The sequence below is a fragment of the Medicago sativa genome, chromosome 4, assembly GCF_051527215.1.
Source record: "Medicago sativa cultivar Bolivia chromosome 4, Bolivia_mono, whole genome shotgun sequence".
Lineage (NCBI taxonomy): Eukaryota > Viridiplantae > Streptophyta > Magnoliopsida > Fabales > Fabaceae > Medicago > Medicago sativa.
Window position 1 is genome coordinate 76,872,201 of NC_140752.1, and position 24,434 is coordinate 76,896,634.

Here is a 24,434-nt window from a genome sequence, read left to right on the forward strand (position 1 = left end):
CTTCAAATAGTATGAAATCAATACGAGACCAGATCCCTTAATTCCATTTTTCATTTTCAGCAATGATCACGTCTTTGGTGATATATTTTCTTTTTTCTTTAGTGGACCAAATGATCTATATTTCCTTCTTTGTTGATCTAGTGCATGCATGCTTCTCTGTTGTCGAAACAACTTCTCCCCAAAATGAATGTGGCAAAGTTTTTTATTTCAACATGCTTCTTGTCATATCTAACACAATTCTATTTCTTCTCCTCCCAACCAGGACGTTAAGTTGTTGAGTATACGGAGTTGTAACTTCATTCTCAATTCCATTTTTTACACAAAAATATTCAAACTCTTTTGAGGTATACTCCCCTTTGCTTCTCAACTTTCACTTTGAAATTCTAAAATATTTCAAGTGCTTCACCTTTGGTTTTAATCAAATAAATTCACATCATTATACTAAATTCATCAACTAAAGAGATATCAGATTTACAACTCTTAATACCTCGTTTGATCTCATAGGAAATTTATATTGAAGTAACTTTTTGGATTGATTTCCTACCAAACAAACTCCACATCTTTGTTGGTACTTTGATCATTTGAATTCCATAAACCGACATTTTTACTCCAAGTTGATTCAAGCTTCTAAACTCCAAGTGACTAAATCTTGGGTTCCAATGCCAACATTCTTCCGTCGATTTTGTAGCTTTCAAACACGGAATCTTTGTTGCAACCATATCAATATGAAATGATCATTGCTATTTATCTAGAGAGTTTTTATCAAGAATTGATCAAGAAAAGGTTTAAGCCAATTAAATTTCATGCTGGTCGGAAATCAAGGAAGGTAATGGAGTTTAATATAGGAAAGGTGTGGAGCAACTACACTGTCGCGAAGTTTTCGTTAAATTTTCCTTTGTTGTATCTATCATTTTCCATATGAAATTTCCTATTTTTGGCAAGAAGAGCTCTCAAAAACAACTTCTAATTAGTTGACCAAGATTTAACAAATTACTTTTCATACTTTTTCATCATATTATCTTCCAAAACTACTTGGAATTCCTTTGGAATTAGTTGACCAGGATTTAACAAATTACTTTTCGTACCAAGAACACCGAGAACATTCTCTATCACGGTTGATTTTCCATTCTTCCTCTTGATCACCATTTTTCTGATACCCCCAACTTCTAAGGTTCTATCATTTGCAAACCTTCCCTTGACCTTTCTTGATGAATGCAAGTCAACCAACCACTCCTTGTGACTTGTCAACCAGTATCAAGAAACCACAAATCTGATTTTGAAAAATCCTCATTGATGGGAGCAATCATCATTTATCAAAATTGTGTATGAATTTGAATCTTGGTAATGTTCCTCCTGAACAACATTTGCTTCTTAATCACTTCCGTTTTTTTTCTTGCTTTGCCAATGAATCTATTCCATCAAAGCTATGGTTTTGTATATATGGTTGGTTGATTGTGTACATAATAAAAGGGGTGAGACTATTGATGGTAAAGATGTGTTGGGATTAAGATTTTGGAATTAGGATGATCATAATAGACTCATCACACTCACATTTTGATAAACACACAAAGAAAGGAAATTGAATAAATTGTGTATTATTATTGAATTGGTTATTGAATACAAATCAAGCACATGCATTTATACAAATGCTATGAGTCTCATACTTTGATAATGGTAAGAAAAGAAACACAACTTAATCTTGTAGAACAAATAAATAATTTAGATCTCACAAAAATTTGTCCATACACTATGAACTAGAAGAATGATATTGTGCATAGCATTAGTATAAATAAATAAATAAATAAGATAGATATCGGCTAAATTACATATTTGCTCCGTTAACTTGTTTGGTGATTTTAGTTTTGTCTCATACCTATTTTTGTTTTTCTATTGTTCCCCCTACTTTTACTTTCGTCAATCAAAGTTAGTCATTTCCATCAAATTTCGACAAGGGTTGTATTGTTCATTTATTCCCATTTATTGATTCTTAATTGCAACACCGTCATCCCTGTTTATTGTTCACTGAATCCAATATTCTTGACTTCGAGTTTTGGAACTAGTCAAAGACATTGACATCATCGACTTGCCTCTGTCCATGAATTGAAGATGGCTTACAATATGCGAATTACTCTGATTTTGGATTCCATCTTCATGTTGTTACGAACTTCTCTCATCACCATCCTCACCTTAACAAAAAAAAAAAAAATGTTTGTTGTAAGGCAATCAAACCTACAAAGTTTACAAGTACAGAATAGCAATTAATAATTAGGAAGAAAATAAAGAATTAAGAGGAAGAAGAAGATGAATAAAATAACCATAATTTGGAGAAGAAAATGTATGTTTGTCCAAATTCTTCTAATTGTGCATGCTACCAATTTTGAAGGTTCGATGAATTTGTCGACTTTATGAATCTGCTTGGGCAATGTTTGGGAGCAATGATGATGCAGGTGATACCTTGAAATGGAACCTAGAAGCATTAGTGAACCGAGAATTGCTAAAAATTGACGGAAAAGACTAATTTGGCTGACGACAATAAAGTCAAGGAACCGAAATAAAACAAAAAATAATTACATCTAAATATAAGTTATTGGAAAACAAAAATAAGACATGTTAAGGATTAACAAAAGAAGGCATACATTTGGTGCTTCGTCGATTTGATTTTGATATTGATGATTTTTTTAACAATCACGTCGTCATCTTCTTCATCATCATCCAATCAAATATATTTGATCAAAATTCAAACACATAATAGATTTGATCAAATTACCAGATCTAAAATGTTTTCTATCAAGTGTGTATATCTAGTTAAAATTAATAACTAGTACAACTTACCAACCCCATTCACACGCAAACTTGTTAGTGGGTTCACAAAGGTTAGCAACAAAAAAATCACAAATGTAGTGAGATGTTGCGAAAATGCTTAGGATCGTAAGAAATCGATCGTAGATAAAGGATATGAAAAAGAAGAAGAAAATGAAGAAACAAGACAAATGAATAAAACAGGCAGGAGAAATAAGAACACAAGAGAAGAAGTAATGAGGATCGAGAAAATAAGTGAAGGATGAGGCTTCTTTAAATAATCAGTAAAAACTAGGGTTGGGTAGTGGGCTTGGGCCTAAAAAAACTAGAATTGACTATAATAAAAGACTATTACTTTTCCCACCTACGAGGTTCTCACACACCCTATTTTTTTCCCAAAACTGGCCTTCAGATTTTAAAATCTGAAATACGTTTGAATTCTAAAATATGAAAATTGCTATATATAAAACGAAGATAGTAACTTCCCCCATTTCTACAGTTTTACATTTACGTTTCACATTCTCTCTCTCTCTCTCTCTCTCTCTCTCTCTCTCTCTCTCTCTCTCTCTCTCTCTCTCTCTCTCTCTCTCTCTCTCTCTCTCTCTCTCTCTCTCTCTCTCTCTCCCAAAATCCGAAATCCAAAAAGTTTTTTGCTCAAATTTATCACATTTGATGCTTTATCAAACATCAAATTAAAGGTTAGGTCTCATCCCCTCAAATTTGACTTTGTTGCAGACTTGGGTGTTCCAGCACTTTAGGGGTATGGATGTCAGGGATGTATGGACCATCAACATCCATGTGACATGATGTAACTACCGCCGAGGGGTCTGGCTTCACCATATCCTTACAAAGAGCATATGGATCAGCTGGATATGGCATTTGTTATCATGTCCTCGTATGCTGAACACCATCAAGTATGTTCATTCGAGCGGTTCAACCTTTACTCTGGATGGCTCAGATACAGTACTCGTAGGGTTAGATATCCGTGTGAGAGTGAATCTCCCCAGATAAACTTATCGGAGGTTAGCTACCGCTATGCGCACCACATTAATCATACATTGATAGCTTAGGATTTAGGGCTTGCTGCTATGACTGATGTTGAGTCGACACATGGAATCATTTTGTAATTAATTTCGGTTTAATATTTGGAAAATTTCAAATTTCAAAATAAAATTAGCGATTTTTTAAAAATTTGAAATTCAAAAATGTTGGCACAGAAAAATAATTATAAATTTAATTTTTTATAAATAAAATACATTCCGAAGACAAAGTTCCTTGGAAACGGTAGTCACATGTGAGTCTCCACTCAGCTGTCAAATCTTTATTACGAGGACATGAGTTCCTTGATATAAATTGACATTCCGAGAAGAAAAGGACCATTTCTCAGGAATTTTGTGCCTCGGAATTTTAGTGGTTTCTTGTAGTGTAGATCTAGAGGAATATGATTCATTTAAATACAAGTAACCATATATTAAGTCGGCCTAAACCAATTCATAATTGGAAGAATTGATGGGAATGACACTATCTTAATATCATTAATGAAACCAGGATGAGCTTCAGAGAACCAAAATGGAAAACACCAAGAACCATTATGAATTAAATCAAAAACCTTGTGAAACAAGAAATCATAGACATTGAAAGGAAGAGAAACACTTGCATAGGCACAGGCCTAACACCTGTCTCTTGGGCACAGCCAATAGAATTTTGACAACTCATGTCTATGAGTTTTTAAATCGGTTAAAAGATTAACTGATTTCATATAAAATTCTACTAAGTTGGTTAAGCAAAAGAGTGACTTTGATAAGTTTTTGTCTTTTTTGAAAATATAATATTTTTATTTTCATTTTTATCTTCATCCCTTAGGATTGTAATACTGGCTCTGATACCAGGTTGGGCGCAGGGCCGCCAGCGGAATTTTCTCGAACTTGATTTAACATTTGTTCGATTTTAATTAGACCTTGAAATGGTTTTAAGAGTGTTTTAGCTCTTTCTTTTTGTGTGTTTGTAAGATTTTCTAGGTCTTCTATTTCTCTTAAAAAGTCTTCAATATATTCTATATGGTATTGTACTAATTCTTTGGAATGAAAAAGAATTTGACTTAAGACAATTCTTCTGTGATAAAATTCTATATCAGAGACTATGTTCTCTAATCTTTCTTTAAAGAGTTTTACTTCTGTTATAAGACCTAAACCAGGCATTATATAATTTTTGCTAAAGATTGTTCAAATTCAGTTAGTTTTTGAGATGGCCATAACAGGGTTGTGGCTCTTTCCTTTTGGGTAACAGAAATATTTTCTGTTTCTTCTAATTCTTTTATCATTTCATCTATGTATGAAATTTGTAAAATCATTAGATCATGGATTCCCCAAATTGTATTTTTCATTTCTATTCTTAAAAAATTTTCTTCTATTTTATTAACTAGGTTATCTAGTTTTCTTCTGAATAAACTTAACTCATTTTTTATTGTTATTCCTGGCATTATAATTTTCTATTGATACCTAACAATTCCGTTTTTATTTCTGATAAAGTTTTATTAAGCTTTCTCTTTTCATTACTATCTAATGAAGTTCTTGCTGGTAGGAACTTTGGTTCACTAGTACTTTCTTCTTGTTTTAGAAGAGGTGTTCTTTCTATAGTCATAATAGATTTTGACCTTTTTAATGGTTTTAGAATTGGTGATTCTAATTTTATTAGTGGGGCAAATAGTTCATCTATTTGTATTTTTTCTTTTCCACTAAATTCTATACTGTAATGGGAATTACTTAATGCATAATTCATTTTATAACTTACACTAAAAGGATGATTTCCTGGTTTCATGAGGGTTTGGTCTTTAAGCTTATAATGAATTACTAGAGATCTGTCTAGATCTATGTCATTTAAACTCAATCCTATCTGTAAATTTATGTCAAATTTTAATTTTCCACACTTTAAATTTCCCTCACCTTGGGTTATTAGTGAATGTTTTTCATTCATCCTAGCATCTTCAATAAGAAGTTCTAGTTCTGCATCTATTCCTTTCATAAAAGTACTTTTTATGATTATTTGGATAGTTGATATATGAATATATCCTATCTTCTGTCTTTTTTCTAACGATAGATGTTTTAATCTATTATTAATTTGTTCGTTATCAATTAAGGATATTACAACAGATCCGTCTGTTGATTCCATTGGTATAGCAACTTCTCCTACCATCATACCATATTTTAGTATGTTTTCTCTAGATAATTTTTCTTTTATCAAAGAAAAAATGCTTTTTTGTTTGAAATTTTCTTCAGGTTTTAAGGTAAAATCTACCTTTTCTATGTGATCTATTAATACATCTGCTATAAAACCAGATGAACCTTCTTTTTTCATGCTAAATTCCATCATAAAATGTAAGAATTATAAAATATTTAAATTATTTAAAATCATACCTGACTTCGTCTTGGATTTTTGATGACTCTGATCTTCCGATCCTTTGGAATTTGAAATAATCTTTCGATTATTTGATGAAACTTGAAATAATCTTTCGATTATTGATATTAAAAACTTAAAATTTTGCTATGACAACCTAATCCTGCGAAGTTCTTTCCCACAAACTAAAGGTACTTACCTCATTGATTTTAGTTGTAATTTACAAGTGAGCATCGAGGCTCTTATTTATAGGAGGAAAGGACTTACAGAGTAGGTCACATGTCACTTTCCTTCCAGCTCAAAAGAAAAACAAACAAAACACGCAAAGAAAAAAAGTAAAAGCATTATCACATAAGGTGATAAGATTTTCAACTAAATGGACCCCATCTGACTCAGATGATAAGGTTCCATTATTACATCTTTTTTCCTTCGGTCATCTACATGACGCGTGTCTAGGCTTTTTCTTTTGCCTTATCTTTAGGTACTGTGATTGTCGGTATCTTGTCTTCTTCTGCCGACACTTTCTTTTTTGCACACCATTTACATGAGTGCCCTTTGTATTTTGAAAAATATTGGCAACACTCCTGTTGCACTTCATCTGGAACTTGGTAAAGAGAATTCTCAAATCTTGAGAATAGTTCTTCATAATGAAGTGTCTGCTTAAGGTGTTCTTTTGAAACCTTCTTCTTCGAGTCGCAGACCATAAGACAGGTTTCTGTGGTGTAGAGAACCTTATAATTAATAATGGTAGAACCATATCTAATAAGATTATCGTAAAAACGTTTCATTTGATAAATGAACGAATCTACTGTCCATCCAATATTTTCTGAATTTGGAGGTAGATAAGTTTTATTTGAAATTCCTATTTTGATGACTGTTCTTGGTTTTACAGCCATGAAATTATTTTCTTCAAAAAACCATGGATAGGTTTGTTCGAACTGGAGATATATTTCTCTTCCTTTAGCAAGGAAGTCATTAAACCTTTTTGCTGTATCACCAATTTCTTTTGGAAGATCAGCCAATTCTTGGAACCTGCGACCTTCTCCTTCTTCAAGATATACGGTCTTAAGCATTCCATAATCATAGAATTCTTTAAGTAATTCCTTGGATATTCCAGGAACTGTATTAGCTTTTACCCCATGTGTGGTATTGACTGGGTAAAAACACTCAACTGCTAACTCTTCTTTGAAGTTTGCTAGCCATCTCCATTTTCCCATGAAATCATCAAGGGTTTTTGGCTTATTTTTTTCTTTCTGGAGATTTATTATGGATCCCACTGAGATCTTTTTCTTTGACTCCATTTTTGATGGTTGGCCAATTTCTTTGGCAATGGTCATTTCTTTATAGGAGGTTTTGTAAGCTTCTTTTGCTTTTTCCATTGTTGGGTAAGCTTTGTGTCTGACATTTTTGCCATTAATGTGAAGGCTTGCAATTGCCCAATTGTTGTAGATGCCTTTCATCGGACCATCAAAGATGACATACACATTCTTTTCTGGTTGTGGATCGACAGCATCGCTTGGTTGGTCTAAACCATTTTTTGCCTCTTCATCTTCTTGTTCAACTTTTTCAGCCCATGACTTTTTCATATCTTCCTCTGGCATAGAACCCGCTGAAGATGTTGATGAAAAACTTTGTTGTTCATTCAAAGTCTTTTTTGTCGGTTCTTCTGTTGTTGTTGGAGTTTCAACATTTATTATCTTGGTTAAACTTTCAATCATTTTAATCATCTCCCCCCTCTCTGAAGAGAGCTGTTTTAGCTTTTGGCTATGGATTTCAATTTGTTCATCCTTTTGCTTTAAGCTATTGTAGAGAACTTTTAGAGCTTGCTCCATTCTCTTGTCAATGTATCTGCAAAACAATTGTTTTCTGATTTTATTAGTTGGATATAAGGATAGAATTGTTGGATGCGCATCTGCCATCTAACAAGTCTTCCTTGTTTATGATCAACTTTTAAATTGTAGCGCCAAAATTCGCTAGCATAAGTTGAATCAGTTCGTAATAAAAATCTTGATGGTATTAAGTCCATTCTCCATTTTTCTAAAACATTTAAACAAGAAAGAGTTTCTTTCTCATTGATATGATATCTTGTTTCAGCATCTTTAAAAGAACCAGAAACATACTTGCATAAAACAAGATCTTTATCCTTAATTCGGATGTTATTACTTGAATAATCAAGTTTTGAATCAGTTGAAACTGATGTTTTATCTGATCGCCCATTAGGGATATCTGATTTTAACTGTGGGGTTGCATCCACAGTGGTATAGGATTGTTGTGGGGTTTCATCCTCAATATATCCATTGAGATTTAATCCCAATTTTTGTTTACCATTAGGAAGAGCTCTCATAACTCCAGCCCAAGTAAACTGATTTGCATCAACATTTACAACCAAAAAATCATTTTCTGTTGGGTTGTATAGTTGTGGTAAAATTTTTAATTTTTCTTTTAAAGATTTTACAGCCTCAGTATCTTTTTGTGTCCATGACCATGGCACTTTTTCAGATATCTTCTTCTGTAAAATTTTTCTATCATTTGCTAAATCTTGAAGAAAACCTTCATTAGCAATATAATTTAAACATCCCAAAAATCTTTGGATTTGTTTTCTATCCACTAGTTGATCAGGAAAAAGTAAAAAATTTTCTTGAACATGCGGTGATAAATCGAGTTTTCCTCCTTCTCTTATAATAAGACCAAGGAATTCGATTTCTTGTTTCAAAAGTATTGACTTTTTTCTAGATAGAACAATTCCTCTATCTTTTATTCTGTTTAAAACAGTAGTAACATCTTTGATATGTTGTTCCTTACTACCTTTGGTAAAAATTAATATGTCATCGATATATACAAAACAAATATGATCAAGACCTTTAAGAGTATTGTCCATAAATCTTTGATATATTGATGGCGCTTGTTTTAAACCAAATGGTAAAACATTCCATTCAAAATGTCCTTCTGGACAACTAAAAGCCGTTAAAGGTTTTGTTTCTTCTGATAACCTTAACTGCCAATATCCAGACTTTGCATCTAAAGATGAAAACCAATTACATCCTCTTATTTTTTCAAAAATGTAATCTTTTCTTGGTAACTTATAAGAATCACTTATAGTCATCTCATTAAGTTTTTTATAATTAATTACCATTCGAGCTTTTCCTCTTTTTATCTCATTGTGTTTCCTGACATAAAAAGCTGGCGCTGAATGTGGACTAATAGAAGGACTAATTAATCCTTTTTCTAATAATTCTGCTATTTCTTTTTGAAATTCTTCCTTATCTTCTCCTGAATAAGGGATTTTGTATAGGACCTTAACTTCCTTTTTAGGATCCTTAAGTTTTATTACAATTAAATCTTGAATTTTGTTTACTATAGAGTCTAATGGATTTTCAGAACAAACTTGATCTAGATGATATCCTAGATTTTGTTCAGTGGTTAAGTAAAACTTTCTTTTATCCCACATACATCTAAGTACATTGAGATTTTCTTTTATTGCCCTTAAAATTTCATTTTTTTGTTATAATGTTTGTTGTAACAAATTCACTTTCTTCTGGGTTGTTTACATTAAACCATTTTAATGTTATAGTATCAAGCTTTTGAATAAAAGGACTATATAACTTCAAAAAGTTGTTTCCTATTATCAAGTCTATTCCAGAATTATGTTCATAAATTGATCTTACATAAAAACATTTATCTTCAATTTTAATGAAAACATTTTTTAAAACAAACCATATCTTATGTTTTGTTTTATCAGCAATAATTATTTCTTTTGGTTTTTTTAATCCAATCCAATCTTTGGATATGGATTTCCTTCCAAAACATAGGGTTGCACCAGTATCAATGTAACCCATGATTTTCTTTTTATTCAAGATAACTTGAATAAATGTTGAATTAGGATTTCCTTCTTTTAGGATTTTCCTACTCATTCTTCAAATTCTTCTTCAGTAGTATATTCAAAAATACTACTCTCATCAGAATCTATATCTGATTCTATTGGTTCGAAGCCTACATGCCAGATTAGTTTTAGGGTTTCTTTTTTAGATTCTTTCTTCTTGGGACATTCATTTGCATAATGTCCTTCTTCATGGCATAGCCAACATGTACATGTCTTCTTGCCTTTGGGGCATGAAGTCTTCTTAGGATATTTTTTCTTTCTCCTAAAATATTTTTGTTTATTAAATTTCTTAGGAAATTTCTTTTTTCTCCTATATTCTGATCGGTCAATTTTTCTAAAGAACTTTCTTTTCCTTTTTCTAGGTTTTTTACAACCATAATTTCCTACTTTACCTTGTAGTTTATCACAACAATAGTTTATTTTTGCGTCTCTTTTAGCAATTTTATTCATGCATTGTTCAGATATCCATTGTTTTAGTGTAGTTATCCTAGCTCCTAAGGTATTTTCTAATCCCATTTCATTATTTGTTTTTTCATCAAACATTTCTTGCATTTTTATCCCTAGTCCACTTGGGAGTTTATTATAAAATAAATTTAATAAATTATATTCTATCCTTTTTGTTGGACTAATACCATAGTAATATTCTTCAAATTCACATATAAATGGATCTATTTGACACATATCACAAATTCTTAAATTAAAAATCTTGTGAATCAATGTGTTTTGTAATTCTTTCTTAGCATCGATACTTTCATATCCTATGAATTCCTTCTTCAGGATTTCATACATATAGTCTACAGTTTCATTTCCCGTGGATGGTAATTATGAATCTGGATATTCATGTATGAAATTCATAGCATTTCCATATGTCTTTGTCTTAAGATAATTAAAAATATCTTTTGGGCCAAAGGCCTTTAGTTGGACATCTATTTGAACATTTATTTTATGTTTTCGATACCATTCTCTTAATTCCTTCCCTCTATCTGTGATACAATCAAGATTAAGGACATCATTTTCATTTTGTGAGTTTACAATTGGAATATATTTTGGTGGTATACTTTTGTATTTTCTTTCATTTATTTTTTCTTGTATTATCTGTTGTTCAATAAATTCTTCTTTACCATCACGGCGTCCTCTTTTACGTCCTTGTTCTGATGTTTTTGCATTATCAGTTTTAACAAATTCTACTTGTGGATTTTCATCAAAACTTTCTAATGAACTCTCTGAATCTGCACTTTCTGAATTAAAATCATAGACAAATTTATATCCATCTTCTGGATTTTCAATATTTTTATTTTTTTCATTAATGTCTAGTGTAGCCATTAAGGTTTGTAATTCTTGTAGCTGATTAGCTATCTCTTCCTCTGTTTCGTCCATTTTAATAATTAGGAGCGAAAAATTGTATTTCTTGCGAGGGTTTTTCTTCTTTTTTTACCTCATCTTCCCCCTCCTTGAAAAGAAGTTGAAGATCTTCTAAAGTTAAACTTTTATCTTTTTTAGATAAAAGGCTTATTAGATCAATTAGATCGTCTATTTTTAAGCAGAGTTTTTCATCTAACCCTTTTTGGATATTTTCTAAATTAAATAATTTTTCTTCGAGTTTTTCTTTAAACTCTTTATCTATCCAGTACTCTGTTGAAGTTTCTATAAAAGAAACTATTTTTTCTAGTCGTTCTTGTAAAACAACTATTTTTTTCATAGATATCTTGTATTTTTTCTCCAAGTCCTTTATTAGCCATGTAGGAATTTCTGTATCTCTATGCTTAAAAGATTTGCAAAATTTTCATATTCCCAGTATAAAGAGTAATTATTTTCTACTATAAGAAACCAGAATGCTGTTTCTCTTAACCATCTAATTTGATTCTTCACTCTAATTATATTGTTATAATTAGGTTTTAATATGAATGGTTGTGGTATTATTCTTCCAAATGGGTTTATTAATCCATCCATGGATTATCTTGCTAGTTTTTTAAGACTGTTTCTGAGTTGTTCAGCTTTATCTACGTATCTTGAAAAGAGATGATAGTCAAAACTCTCTCTTAGATAATAAGTAGCTGTTTCATCACACCATTTAATCTGTGCTTTAACCAGACATATCTCTTGGTAATTAGGATTTGAAATAAATGGTAACAAAACTATTTTTCCTTTTGGATTTTTATAATATTTTCTTTGGGACTTTTTAAGCCGATTTTTGCAAGAACTGGTTTTAGAAGTTTTTGACATGTGTCAAATTTTTACTTTTTGTGTCCAAGGATGACGTGTTGGGGTTGTGTGCAAGGAAGATTTTCTCCCGAAAGGAATGTTAAACTCTTCAACTATAATTCTAGAACACCAATTATTATTTCAAAGTGAGATACTAGTACCATTTCCAATCTTCTAAGAACTACTGTCATGAATCTGACCTAAGTATCTTTTCAAACTTGGCCATAAATATGAGAAAAAGTGACTTGTCATTGGGTTTATTTAAAAAATATATATATTTCTTTCAGGATATTAGAAGCGCACTACATATTAGGATGAAGCATATCCCAACAAAACTTCATGCAACCTGCTTCATTAATTTTAAAGAGGCCGGCTTTTTAGGCCAAGACGTTCTTCCTGAAAGGGAGCGTACACCTTAGTCAAAGACAGAGTGACATAATTATGATTTACTACTCTTATTTTTAGTATTATATTATTTTAAATTAATAAATAACAAGTGTTAAATGTCTGAATTACAACATTGAATTTACGTAAAAAAACATTAAATAAAAAGAACGATAGAATATTTTTTTTACAACATATAAATCATTTAAATATATTTATAAAATATTATTAAATAAGTGCTAAAATCAAGAAAGAAATGAAAAAAAAAAATTGTTAATATACAAAACAACAATATTTTATTGTGACTAAAAGAACAATATATATTCAATATTGATGTTTGGTTTACACTATTTTTACTTTTATCATGTTTCGTTTCATAGAATTTTTCTCATAAGGTTTTTAACGAGGAAGATGTTTATAACCCTTAGTTGTCTTTGTTTGGGGTCTTGGTCTTACCCCCTAAGGTTGCAATTATCATTTTGTTTTTGCTTATTAATAATATTTTAAGGTGACAACTATGAGGTGTCAACATAGTTAGAATGTCTTTTTTTTTTTTTTTGACAAAATAGTTAGAATGTCTTGTTGTCTTGAGAATTTTTCTCTCTAATTTTGCTTTAAAAAAATTTTATTTAATATATATGTAGATGTTAGATTAATAATTTAATTAATTAACCAAAATTATTATTGATTATGGTCAAATGTTATAGAGGTTACCATATACATTTTTATGAACAAGTACAATGTTTTGTGTTGAATATCATGATTGATGGATTCATTCAATTGGTGAGTTCATTTCCTAATTCGTGAAATTATTTACCCGTTGCCAAATTAGGCAAGTAGTCTTCTCTCTTAATTTTTTATCTATCAATCCTATATTTTTTTTTATTTGAGTTTCCATTCATTGTCAATAATGTATTAATTCATAATAGGTGTATGTATTGAAATTCAATATATTGCTAACGAAAGGGAAAAGCTGCTAAAGTAGGAGCTTTGGGCCTAATAATAAACTCTTTAACTAGCATGGACTGTAGGTCCAATAACTAAGCATGCAACAAAAAATTGGATTATTTTTTAGGGAAAATAATCCAAATAATAAATAAATCAGATTATTGTTTTTTGTCTCTCAAGTGTCATTTTATATGCACACAAGAATTTGTTTCTGTAATAGTTGGTAAAGCAAAGAGCAACACCTATACATTAATAAACAAAACCGTACAAAAAGAAAGGGGGATATAGGCCTAAACCTTTCAAAAATTTACAAATCTGAAACATGGCAGGACAAGCGTATTCCTAATAAAATCTGCTTTGACTTGTGCAGGCATGTCATTCATCCAAATCCAAGAGAGAATAGATAAGCCAATATTTGCTAATTTATCAGCACGATAGTTACATTCTCTAAAAATGGGAGTGACTACAAGATAAGTTTTTACAACATCAACTTTAATAGTTTAATTTTCCAAATAAAAAAATACAATAAAATAAATTTATAATAAACAATAATTTTATTAAAGCATTTTTATTAGTTCTAAAAAGGCCTCACTCAAAATTTGGTTTATGCCTTAACATATAGAAGATTGCTTTTTTGACATAGAACTAGTATAAACACCCGTGCTGACGCACGGGTACAGTGATAATATTAATCATAGATTATTTTATGAATATATTAATTAGCATATATGGAATATATATATATATATATATATATATATATATATATATATATATATATAAGTATCTGCTTATAAGCATGTGTTTGGTTTCAATTTTAGAGGGTCAAAAGTGATTTTAACTGTTGTATAATTGATTTTATGATGTTTGGATGATTTAAAGTAGAATTGATTTTACTTGTACAATTGATTCTACTTGATTCTACAATTGATTTTACCCTTAAATTATTTTTTGTATTTTATATCAGTAACAAAATGGCCAGATTATTATAATTAGGCTTAAATGCATTTTTACCCCCCCTATTTTGACTGAATCGGAATTTTACCCCCCCTATTTTAAAACTCGGAAATCTACCCCCCCAATTTTATGTTTGTCGGAATTTTGGCCCCCCTATTTTAAAAATCTGAATTTTACCCCTCCAAATTAATATTTTCCAGGAATTGGCTGAGGTGGCTGTGCTGATGTGGCTTAAATAATACTAAAATTGTGCTGATGTGGCTTAAATAATACTAAAATAAATATTCACCCATTTAAACTATTTATATTATATATTCTGAATTAAAAAAAGAAAAAAATTAATAAAAAAAATGTAACTTAAAAACGCTACCAAAAAAAGTGGATCTCAGTACCAAAACGTAAACAACCGTGTTCCCTTTCTCCTTCCCTTCAGGCGATGCCCTGACCTAGCCGTTCCTAACCATCGCCATTCCCACTTCGTCATCACCGATCCACTTTGACAGCGTTGTCTCTGTTCTCAATCTTCATCGTTCTCCCTCTTTCTGTCGCCGCCGTTCACTGAAAATGGTGAATCACGAAGTAATGATTCTTGGTTCAAGTTCAATGACGAAATTGAGGTATGTCTTTCTCATATTTATTACTGCTCTGTTGTTGTAGTTGCTGTTCTGTTGTTGTAGTTGCTGTTCCTTTGTTGATTTTGGAACTGATATGGAACTTGACATAATGTAGATCTGTGCTTTTTTATTTTGTAGTCATACATGGATTGCATTCTGTTTCAGTGATATAATTGCATAAATATTCTATATGAGCTGCAACTCAGATTCTGTTTCAGTCATGAATATTCTATATGATTAACCAATCAAACCCAATTTTATGTAGCATAAAAAATCATTAAAAATGCAGAAAATAGAAATACAGCGTTTAATGTTTATTGGTGAACCAAAATCGTGAAAAGGTTTTTTTACCCACCCCTACTCTTTATATTATGTGTTTGGTTCATGATTTGGGGTATCTCGTTGAGCATTTTTAATGAATATATTGGAGTATGTGTTTATATTATGTGCTTGATATATATAGGGCTTGTGAAGATACAGAAAATGATGATGAGTTGGACAAGGAAGACATGGAGGAAGAAGATGATGATTGTATTGCAAGTGAAGAGGAAGAAGACGATGATGAAGATGATAGTTACTTTGATGATGGTGGAGTGGATGAGTGTGTTGATTTGAGTGTTATTTTTCCACCTGAAACATTTTGCTTGGTTACTAATAATGTAGATGCAAAATCATTGGATACTCCTACAACTGCAGCTGATTTTCAAGATGAGCACTATGAAGATTCCGATGATTTACATACTCCACCAGAGAGTGAAGATGAAGAGCTTGGTAAAAACTATCCAATTTTTAAGCTGGGTGAAGGGAATGCCCATGTTAAGTTTGAAAAGGGTTTGAAGTTCAACAATAAAAAGCAAGCAAAGGATGCATATGAAGAGTATGCATTGGAGACTAGGAAAAATCTGCGTCTCAAGAAAAATGAAAAAGAATACTTGGTTGTAAAGTGTATGCATGATTGCCCTTTTCATTTGAGGATTAGCTGTTATGCTTGTCAGATTCTGTTATGCTTGTTGTTTAATGGAATTTTATCTTTCATGTGATGTTGTTTTTCCATGTATTTATTTTTTTTTAATTCCTACATTTTATCTTTATTTTCTAGTTTTTTTTAGAATTTTTTTCTGCATTTTAAGGTATTTTTAAAAAAAAAAATCGATTTTTTAAAAATTAATTTATTTTTTGTAATTAATAATTATTTAATTTAAATAATTAATTAGGTGGATAATAAGATAATATTTTAAAAGCCACATCACCACTGCCACATCAGCCAACATGCACTCAAATGTGGTGGGGGGGCAAAATTCCGAAAAACTTCAAATTGGGGGGGTAGATTTCCGAGTTTTAAAATAGGGGGGGTAAAATTCCGATTCAGTCAAAATAGGGGGGGCAAAACTGCACTTAAGCCTTATAATTATTATAAACTTTGTATCAACGATAACATGTCCCGTGTATCAGTATTAGTTTAGTCAGTGACAACTTAACCATGCACATAAGTTAATTATGAAATATGATCACTGATAAGTTTTCAAGTGCATTATAATTGAGTGTAATCAATGTCAACGTTTTAGTGCATTTTATTAAGGACAACTTGTCTTACGCATGATAGTTCTTTTTAGTTGATGTCAATTTCTCTCATGCATTTTAGTAATGTCTAAAACTTTATTATATACCCTTCTTATCCCTTTCTTACATTGAGTATACTTTTTTATATTGTATAGATTTTTAGCAACGACAATTTTCAAGTGTATAATAATTATATAAAGACTGATATAATTTTATAATATGTTTGCTAACTAAAATTCTTTCGGTGTATGATAATTATTTAAAAGTATATTATCAAAATTTTATTGAGAATAAGCTGTTCTTCCTGTGTAATAATCATCAATATATAAATATGATGGTAAAAGTATACTTTCCTATTTTATAACTTTTTATTTTAAAAGAAAGAGTTTTCATAACTTATTTTTTTGAAGGAAGTTTTTATTACTTAAATTGGCATATAAATTTATTCCTAATAAAAATGCCATTGATTTTTTTTAACGGAAACCTAATTATTATGTGATTTATATATATATATTCCTGAAGAAAAAAAACATTGATTTATATATATTATATATTAAAACACAAACACTTATATATGTAAATAATTAAAAAAAATTCCTTTGTATCAACGATAACATGTCCAGTGTATCAGTATTGGTTTAGTCAGTGACAACTTAACCCGTGCATTTAAGTTAATTATGAAATAGGATCACTAAAAACTTTTCAAATACTACATAATTTAGTTTAATCAATGTCAACGTTTTAGTGCATTTTATTAATGACAACTTGCTTCATGCATGATAGTTCTTTTTAAATAAAATTGTAAATAAATAATAATAGGTACATCCATAATAAAATTGAAGTAATGAAAGGAATTAAATAAAATTCATATGTCAATGTCAATTAAGGTTTGATTCTAAACGTTTACTCATATGTCATTGTTAGATTATAAACTAATTGTTAGTATTATTTAAATGTATTTTAAATAAAAAAACAAATTGAACATTGAAATGCTTTCCCTAGGAATTGAAAATTTGTCATCGATGCATTAAGTTAACATGTATGACCATAGAAATTCTGCAAGGGGTAATAGTCACTTTGGTCCTTGAATATGTAGCAAGTAGTCATATTAGTCCTTCAATGTATCAAAATTCTAAAATAGCCTCTGATTGTCCACTTTGTTAGTCAAAATAGTCCCTAACGCTTAAATAATCCCTTAATACTCACAATAACTCTTTTTATATAGGGACTAAAATGACAATAAGTAAGTACGTATAAGGACTAATATGATAATAAGTAAGTGTATTGAAGGACTAATATGACAATATTAACGAAATATTTTAATATCAAGGACTATTTTGACTAACAAAATGCACAATCAGAGACTATTTTGAAATTTCGATACTTTAAGGGACTATTATAACTATTCGTTTCTCATTCAGAGACTAAAGTGACTGTTTCCCAATTCTGCAAATGCTCTCTACTTTTATGCAATACTCGAGAACTTATTGCTTTATTAGAATATTGTTTGTTTTGAGTAATGCTTTATTAGAATACTTTTGTGGACCACATTTTAAAAAAAAAAACTAAAATTTGCAGGCTTTATTCTTGATAGTGGTCTTAGTTCTTGAGATTCTACAATATTTAGATGAGAAATGATATTTTGACAACTTTTTCTCTCATACTCACATGATATTGTTATCCTCTCTCTTCCTTTTTCTCTCTCCATTGTTTTTGACCAATAAGAAGTGAGAAAAACAAGGTTGTCAACAAAGTTGTCATCAAATGGATGTCAAAATACCGTTACTCTATTTAGATTCTACATTATTTTGGTCATGGCATAGGACAAATATCTTGAGATTCTACATTATGCTGGTTGGTAGTAGTTGAATTTACCCAAAGCAAGAGAGACATGTTTGCCCATCAAGTAGGTGTGAAACTTGTATAATTGTACATTGCACATGCATAACTTTAAATATTCTTGTTTTTTTCCTTCTAGTCATCTCTTCGTGTCCTTTTAGACTCTATGACATTTGTGGCATCCTTTACTGCTTGAAGAGAAGGATAGGTGAGGTAATTGAATATCATCATTTTATTGCAGTTTTTGGGTTGTTCTACTACTTCAAGTGCAATTGTTTTGTCAAAGATCTTTCACATCCAGGTACTAATTATATCGATTTTGAATTGTTTTGTCAAAGTTATTTCTCATCCAGATACAGCAATTTTTAAGTGTGAATATTTCATCAATTATTTTTAACAGTATGTTGTGTTCATAACATCATCTTATATTATTATTATTATTATTATTATTATTAAAGCTACACTACTTTGTCAATTTGGAATCAAAAAAGCATATACCGCTTTCTATATTGTCCTATCGTACAGACATGTTGTCTTTTTTAATAGTTTATTTTTTCATTTAACTTTATCCCACACACACCAACACCATATTCATTTCATAGTTAGTTTTCTCTCTCTTTATCAAAGAAATTATGCAAAGCTCTCTCATTCTCTAACAAACCCTACCGCCGCCTTCCTCCTTCCTCCTTCCGTGCTTCTATGGCGACAGGCATTTCATTGTTCCACCATCTTCATCCTCTCCTTTTCATCACTAATTTTACTCTATCAAATTTATTTTCATGCCAAACATAATTTTAAATTTCCCTACAACCATCTTTTCGGTTAGATCTCGACACCCACATACAAACTTTTGAAAAACCATCACCATAAAAAGAGTCCTATCAATCTTCTCTACAAAACCCATTAAAAAAATCAGGATCAGACTACCTTCCGGTAACCACCGCGTCAGAGCTTGCAACCACCGCGCCGGAAAAGAGCTTGTATTTTCATCCCAATCTTGTATGTTTTGGACCAGATCTAGGTCAGAATTTTTACACAAACACTGATCTGATACATGAACCAATATTGTATGTTAGTTCTTACATATTTTGTTTCCATTACATGCAACAACAACAATAAAAATATGAAATTGGATGTTATTTCGTTTTATTTTTAAGAAATATATAATTTTCTTTTTGTAGATGGATCTTATTTTGTCACGTTAAAAAAAAAAACTGCTTTTTTATACTATTGATAACTGCTTTTTTTATACTATTGATAACAAAATTCCTTGTTTCAATGAATCTTTTTTTTTGGTTAAAATGGAGACTTAGTATTGTTCTTTAAATATAGATCACATTATTTGGAGAGAACTGCAACAACAATAGCCTCAGTTTCGTCATCATAGATGCCACAACAACAACAATCTAAAGATAAAATTTGGTGTACATTGTTTGAATTTTCAAGAGATGTAAGAATTTTATTGTAGAACAATGAATCTGTTTTAAAGAGATGTAAGGATTTTAAGTAAAGAGACTTAATTGCTACATCTCTTTATAACTTTAAGTAATTTGCAAGAGATGTAAGGATTTTTTTACTGATAATACATTTGTTGTTAATTTTTTTCTTATGTCTCTTCTCTTTGTTTGTAGTTCAATATAGAGACTTCTACGTAAATGGCAATAACATTTATAGATAAAAAAATTGCAGTTGAATATAAATACAAACAAATAATAAAATTTCTTATGTATTTATTTTCTTCAAAACGATTTATAATTGGAAAACAATATACAAAGAAGAGGTACATGTTAAATAATGAAAAGAGTAAAGTTTAGACATCAAGTATCCTTGTCGATCTGATAAATTCATTTTTATTTACAGTACTTCAACTTTCAGTTGAAAAATGAACAACTTTCAAGTTTCATGAGAACAACTTAGAAGAGAAGATGGAGATTATAAAGTATGAATACCTAACAAATAAAATTGGTTGAAAATCAAGGTATTCAGTTTATTTGTTCTCACTTATCCCTCACATCTCCTTTATAGATGTAGTTTGTTAATAAGTTGATCTGGATTTTTGCTTCTGGTTTTTTGTTAAAGAAGATATAGTTAACCTAAGCAACAAAAACATGGTAGTATGTTAAAGAAGATATGAACAAAATAATAGAATAATGAAGTATTTATGTGTTTCAAAAAAATTGGTGTTATTGTCATTTACTTACCTGTATCCTTCTTGGTTTTGCAGAGTTGGAAATCTTTCAAGTTTGCTACATAAAAAAACAATCAACAGTTAGATATCAGAGTTAAAGATTACACAGGGAGGAGGAAAATGAAGAGCAAAATGATAGAAATAGAATAGTTGTAGAGAAAAAAAGAAACTGAAAAAGGGATTGATATAGTGTGAAGAAAGAATGAAATTTGTGGGGAAACTTTTGAATGAGCAAAACAAATTTGAATTTCAAATTTGAGAGCCAAAACTTTTGAACATAGTGTAGAATAGACAGATTTTAATACTAATTTATTTCCAATGGTATGGGCAATGGTATGGGCATCAGTTTCTTTACTCATAACAATTGTTTATTGTTTATTGTTTAGTGATGTCTTCCTTTTGATAACGTGAGGAATTTCATTACTAATTTTACCCCTTCCAATTGTTTCCCACAACATAGTGTAGAATAGACAGCTTTTACCCCTGCATATTTTGTTGTACATAGAAAGGGATAAGGACAGTAATAGTAATTTTCACAAATTAGTGTTATAATTGACAGATTTTACCCCTGATTCTTTTGGTTTTACATAGAAAGGGATTAGGGCATTAAAGAGTTTTCCACAACATACTTTTTTCTTATATTAAAGGAGATACTTCCTATTGACACATGGAAATGACATTTTTGCCCCCAGCGGTTGTTAACTACCGTTGATTAAAGCGTCGGTAGTTAACTGCCGCTGGACTCTCAGCGGTAGTTAACTACCGCTGGACTCTCAGCGGTAGTTAACTACCGCTGGAAAATTGTTTTCTAACTATCCCACTTGCTTTTCTTTACTCAGCTCCCCCTTCACCCTTCTTCTCCCTTTGAAAACAATAACCCACCACCATCGTAGCCTTTCAATCCGCCGCCGCCGTTGGTGTGTGTTTTCATTTCATTTTGTCAGTTTTATGGTTGTGTTCAAAAGAGCTGGAATTTAGAAGGGAAATAGTTATATATTTTAATAATTCATGATGTTCAACCATGATAACACAACCGTAATAAAAAATAATTGCATCTCAATTTATTTTGTGCAAAAAAAGTTACAGAATTGTGATGGAACAATGAACTAGAACAATGAACTGTAATGGAGTAATTTACAATGTCATATATACTACTTAAATCTAATTACAATTCCAAAATTACATCTTCCACAAATGATTATGCAGTAGCACACCAAAATACATCTGAGCTTCTTCTTCTTCCTTCTAGGGTCTCCATTTATATTTTTTCCCTTCCACTACACACATTAAGAATACTTTTAAAATCCAAGCTCAATATCAAATCCAAGCTCCATTTGCCTTAAAGTACAATAGCAACCAGAGATAAAGAAGTCAAAATCTGGAAAACCCAATTTGCTTCTTCCATATCTTCTTCTCTAATCAAATATGTGAAAAAATCCAACCAATTTTCAATCCAATTTGCAGAAAATAAAAATCATATCTTTATCTATCTCTCCTCCTCTGAAAAATCCAATGCAATTTTTGTACAAATCCAAACGATAATAGAGGGAGAGGCGGCGCTCTGAAGGGATGGTCAACCGCGACATGGATGGTGGTGGACTGGTGGTTGCAGGAAGACGGCCATATGGGCTAAAGAAGATGGGTTGTGAAAAAGTGGCAGAGTAAAGAAAAGCAAGTGGGATAGTAAGAAAACAATTTTCCAGCGGTAGGTAACTATCGCTGAGTGTCCTGCAGCAGTTAACTACCGGCGCTTTAATCAGCGGCCGTTAACTACCGTGGGGGTAATTTGGTCATTTCCATGTGTCAATAGGAAGTATTCTATGTCAAAAAAGCAACCTTCTAACATATAATGGGCCGGGCCTAATTGTAGAAGATATTATAATATTGTGTGTATCATATCTTATCGTATATTGAAATACTAGCAAACAACCTTCATTACACAAGTATTTCACCAAGAGTGACATATCCTAAGAATTTTGATTCCCTACAAAAAAATGACAAGATCAACAACAAACAAGAGAGAGAACAATGATGGAGAACCAGATCTCAGAACTCCTATACCAAATGAGATTTTGTCTTCCATAATCTCTTATCTTCCCATCGACGAGGCCGTGAGAAGCAGCATCCTTTCAAAGAGATGGGTGTCATTATGGAAGCATGCATCACACCTTGACTTTGATGTGGCACGCATTCTAAAATCAATATTCATTCAAACCATTGAAGAAGCCGCTCAAAATTATAATGATATTGTTCATGTTGTATTACGACATCATGGTGGTGATTTGACTAGTTGTCGATTTGAACATTTCATTCAAAATCTTACCCTTGGGGACATGGTAGGATGGATTGAGTATGCGAAGGAGAAAAACAAAGGTTTGAATTCTTTAACCCTAGAATGTGTGAATCCACTTCAAGATCTGAACAAAGAATATCGAGAACCTAATTTTCAGCCTGGGGTGTTTTCTACATTTTATTCACTAGAGTTGGTCAATTATGTATTAGAGAGTTCAATTGTATGCGCGTTTAAAAGCTGTGAAAATTTGAAGATTTTGAAATTGGAGAAGATAATGCTACAGAGTGAAACCATGAATGATGTTTTGAAAAACTGTTTGGGTTTGGAGAAGTTTAGCCTAATTCAGTCATCTGTACTCGGTATACTCAAAATTAAAAACCCTAGTCTTAAGTGTTTGGAGCTCAAGTGGTTGATTCTTAAAGGGGTAGATGTTTACGTCGAAGACCTTCAAGTTGTTGTGATCAATTCTCTAATTTGCCCGGTCAAGGATCTGAAAATTTATTTTCGAAACCTCAAGACTTTTTATTCTTCTTATGATCCAATTGTGAAAAATATCCTTGCGCGGAAAATGTGTCTGAAAACTCAAGAAATTATTGAAAATTGTAGCGATATTATTGTAAGTTCTTCCCGTTCTATTTTTTTATTGGTTATAAATTGTGATTATTACTTTCAATATTTATCTTATTATCATTGATATTACATAAACAAAGCTAGTTGATGCAACAACGTTTATAGTCGTGATTCCTAGATCGATTATACTTCTTCTAAAACTTTGATGTAGCAATTATAACATGAATTTTAAAAAATATTTTTAATAATAATCTAGATTTTACATCAAGGTATTTGATATCTCCATGATTGTGATTGAAGATGTATTTGATTGTAATTATTTATAATATTTAGTATTGTGACACGAGTACAACCATTATTGTGATCTCAATTTACAATTTTTGAGGTGGTTGTTGCAAACAATAATTTAAATCCTTGTTATTTTACTTTGAATATCCATTTATAAAATAATGAATATTTAATTTAGAATAATATAATGGCGTCTTGTTGATATGAGTTATGATTTATTTCTCTTTGATCATAATATATAATTGTGCCAACTATATATATATATATATATATATATATATATATATATATATATATATATATATATATATATATATATATATATATATATATATATATTACTTCCATGCAGAATCTCAAACAACTGATATTTTTCGAAATTTGTTGACCTTGTCAATTGAACTGGATTTGAATAATATAAAAGAAGCTTGGGCACTTTCATACATACTAAGGTCATGTGACTATCTCAATACTCTCGAAATTGCTATACCGGTATGTGAATCTTCATTATGTTATTGA

General features: G+C 30.8%; 2 protein-coding genes and 3 long non-coding RNA genes across 5 annotated transcripts; 3 read left to right on the forward strand and 2 right to left on the reverse strand.

The window, feature by feature from the left end:
* Positions 1-1,575: 1,575 nt before the first annotated feature.
* Positions 1,576-3,044, reverse strand: LOC146932068 (uncharacterized). The gene is made up of 3 exons (XR_015006916.1): positions 2,637-3,044; positions 2,316-2,454; positions 1,576-2,186 (listed from the first exon to the last, which is right to left on the reverse strand). It is a non-coding gene; the product is annotated as an uncharacterized LOC146932068 (long non-coding RNA).
* Positions 3,045-14,676: 11,632 nt separating this feature from the next.
* Positions 14,677-16,275, forward strand: LOC146932069 (uncharacterized). Its single transcript, XM_085703670.1, has 2 exons — positions 14,677-15,180; positions 15,641-16,275. The coding sequence occupies exons 1-2, from the start codon at positions 15,128-15,130 to the stop codon at positions 16,215-16,217; spliced, it is 630 nt and encodes a 209-aa protein (XP_085559796.1). The 5' UTR covers positions 14,677-15,127; the 3' UTR covers positions 16,218-16,275.
* A 3,181-nt stretch (positions 16,276-19,456) lies between these two features.
* LOC146932070 (uncharacterized) lies at positions 19,457-21,206 on the forward strand. Its single transcript, XR_015006918.1, has 3 exons — positions 19,457-19,597; positions 20,437-20,554; positions 20,801-21,206. It is a non-coding gene; the product is annotated as an uncharacterized LOC146932070 (long non-coding RNA).
* On the reverse strand, positions 19,494-20,903 carry LOC146932071 (uncharacterized). The gene is made up of 3 exons (XR_015006919.1): positions 20,778-20,903; positions 20,526-20,669; positions 19,494-19,623 (listed from the first exon to the last, which is right to left on the reverse strand). It is a non-coding gene; the product is annotated as an uncharacterized LOC146932071 (long non-coding RNA).
* Positions 21,207-21,573: 367 nt separating the features above from the next.
* On the forward strand, positions 21,574-24,176 carry LOC146932072 (F-box protein At3g60790-like). The gene has a single exon (XM_085703672.1). The coding sequence runs from the start codon at positions 22,759-22,761 to the stop codon at positions 23,749-23,751; it is 993 nt and encodes a 330-aa protein (XP_085559798.1). The 5' UTR covers positions 21,574-22,758; the 3' UTR covers positions 23,752-24,176.
* The last annotated feature ends 258 nt before the right edge of the window (positions 24,177-24,434 follow it).

Coding starts and splice junctions, on each gene's coding strand:
- LOC146932069 (XM_085703670.1), top strand. CDS start 15,128: ATGGTGAATCACGAAGTAATGATTCTTGGTTCAAGTTCAATGACGAAA. Junction 15,181..15,640: donor AGTTCAATGACGAAATTGAG/GTATGTCTTTCT, acceptor TGATATATATAG/GGCTTGTGAAGATACAGAAA.
- LOC146932072 (XM_085703672.1), top strand. CDS start 22,759: ATGACAAGATCAACAACAAACAAGAGAGAGAACAATGATGGAGAACCA.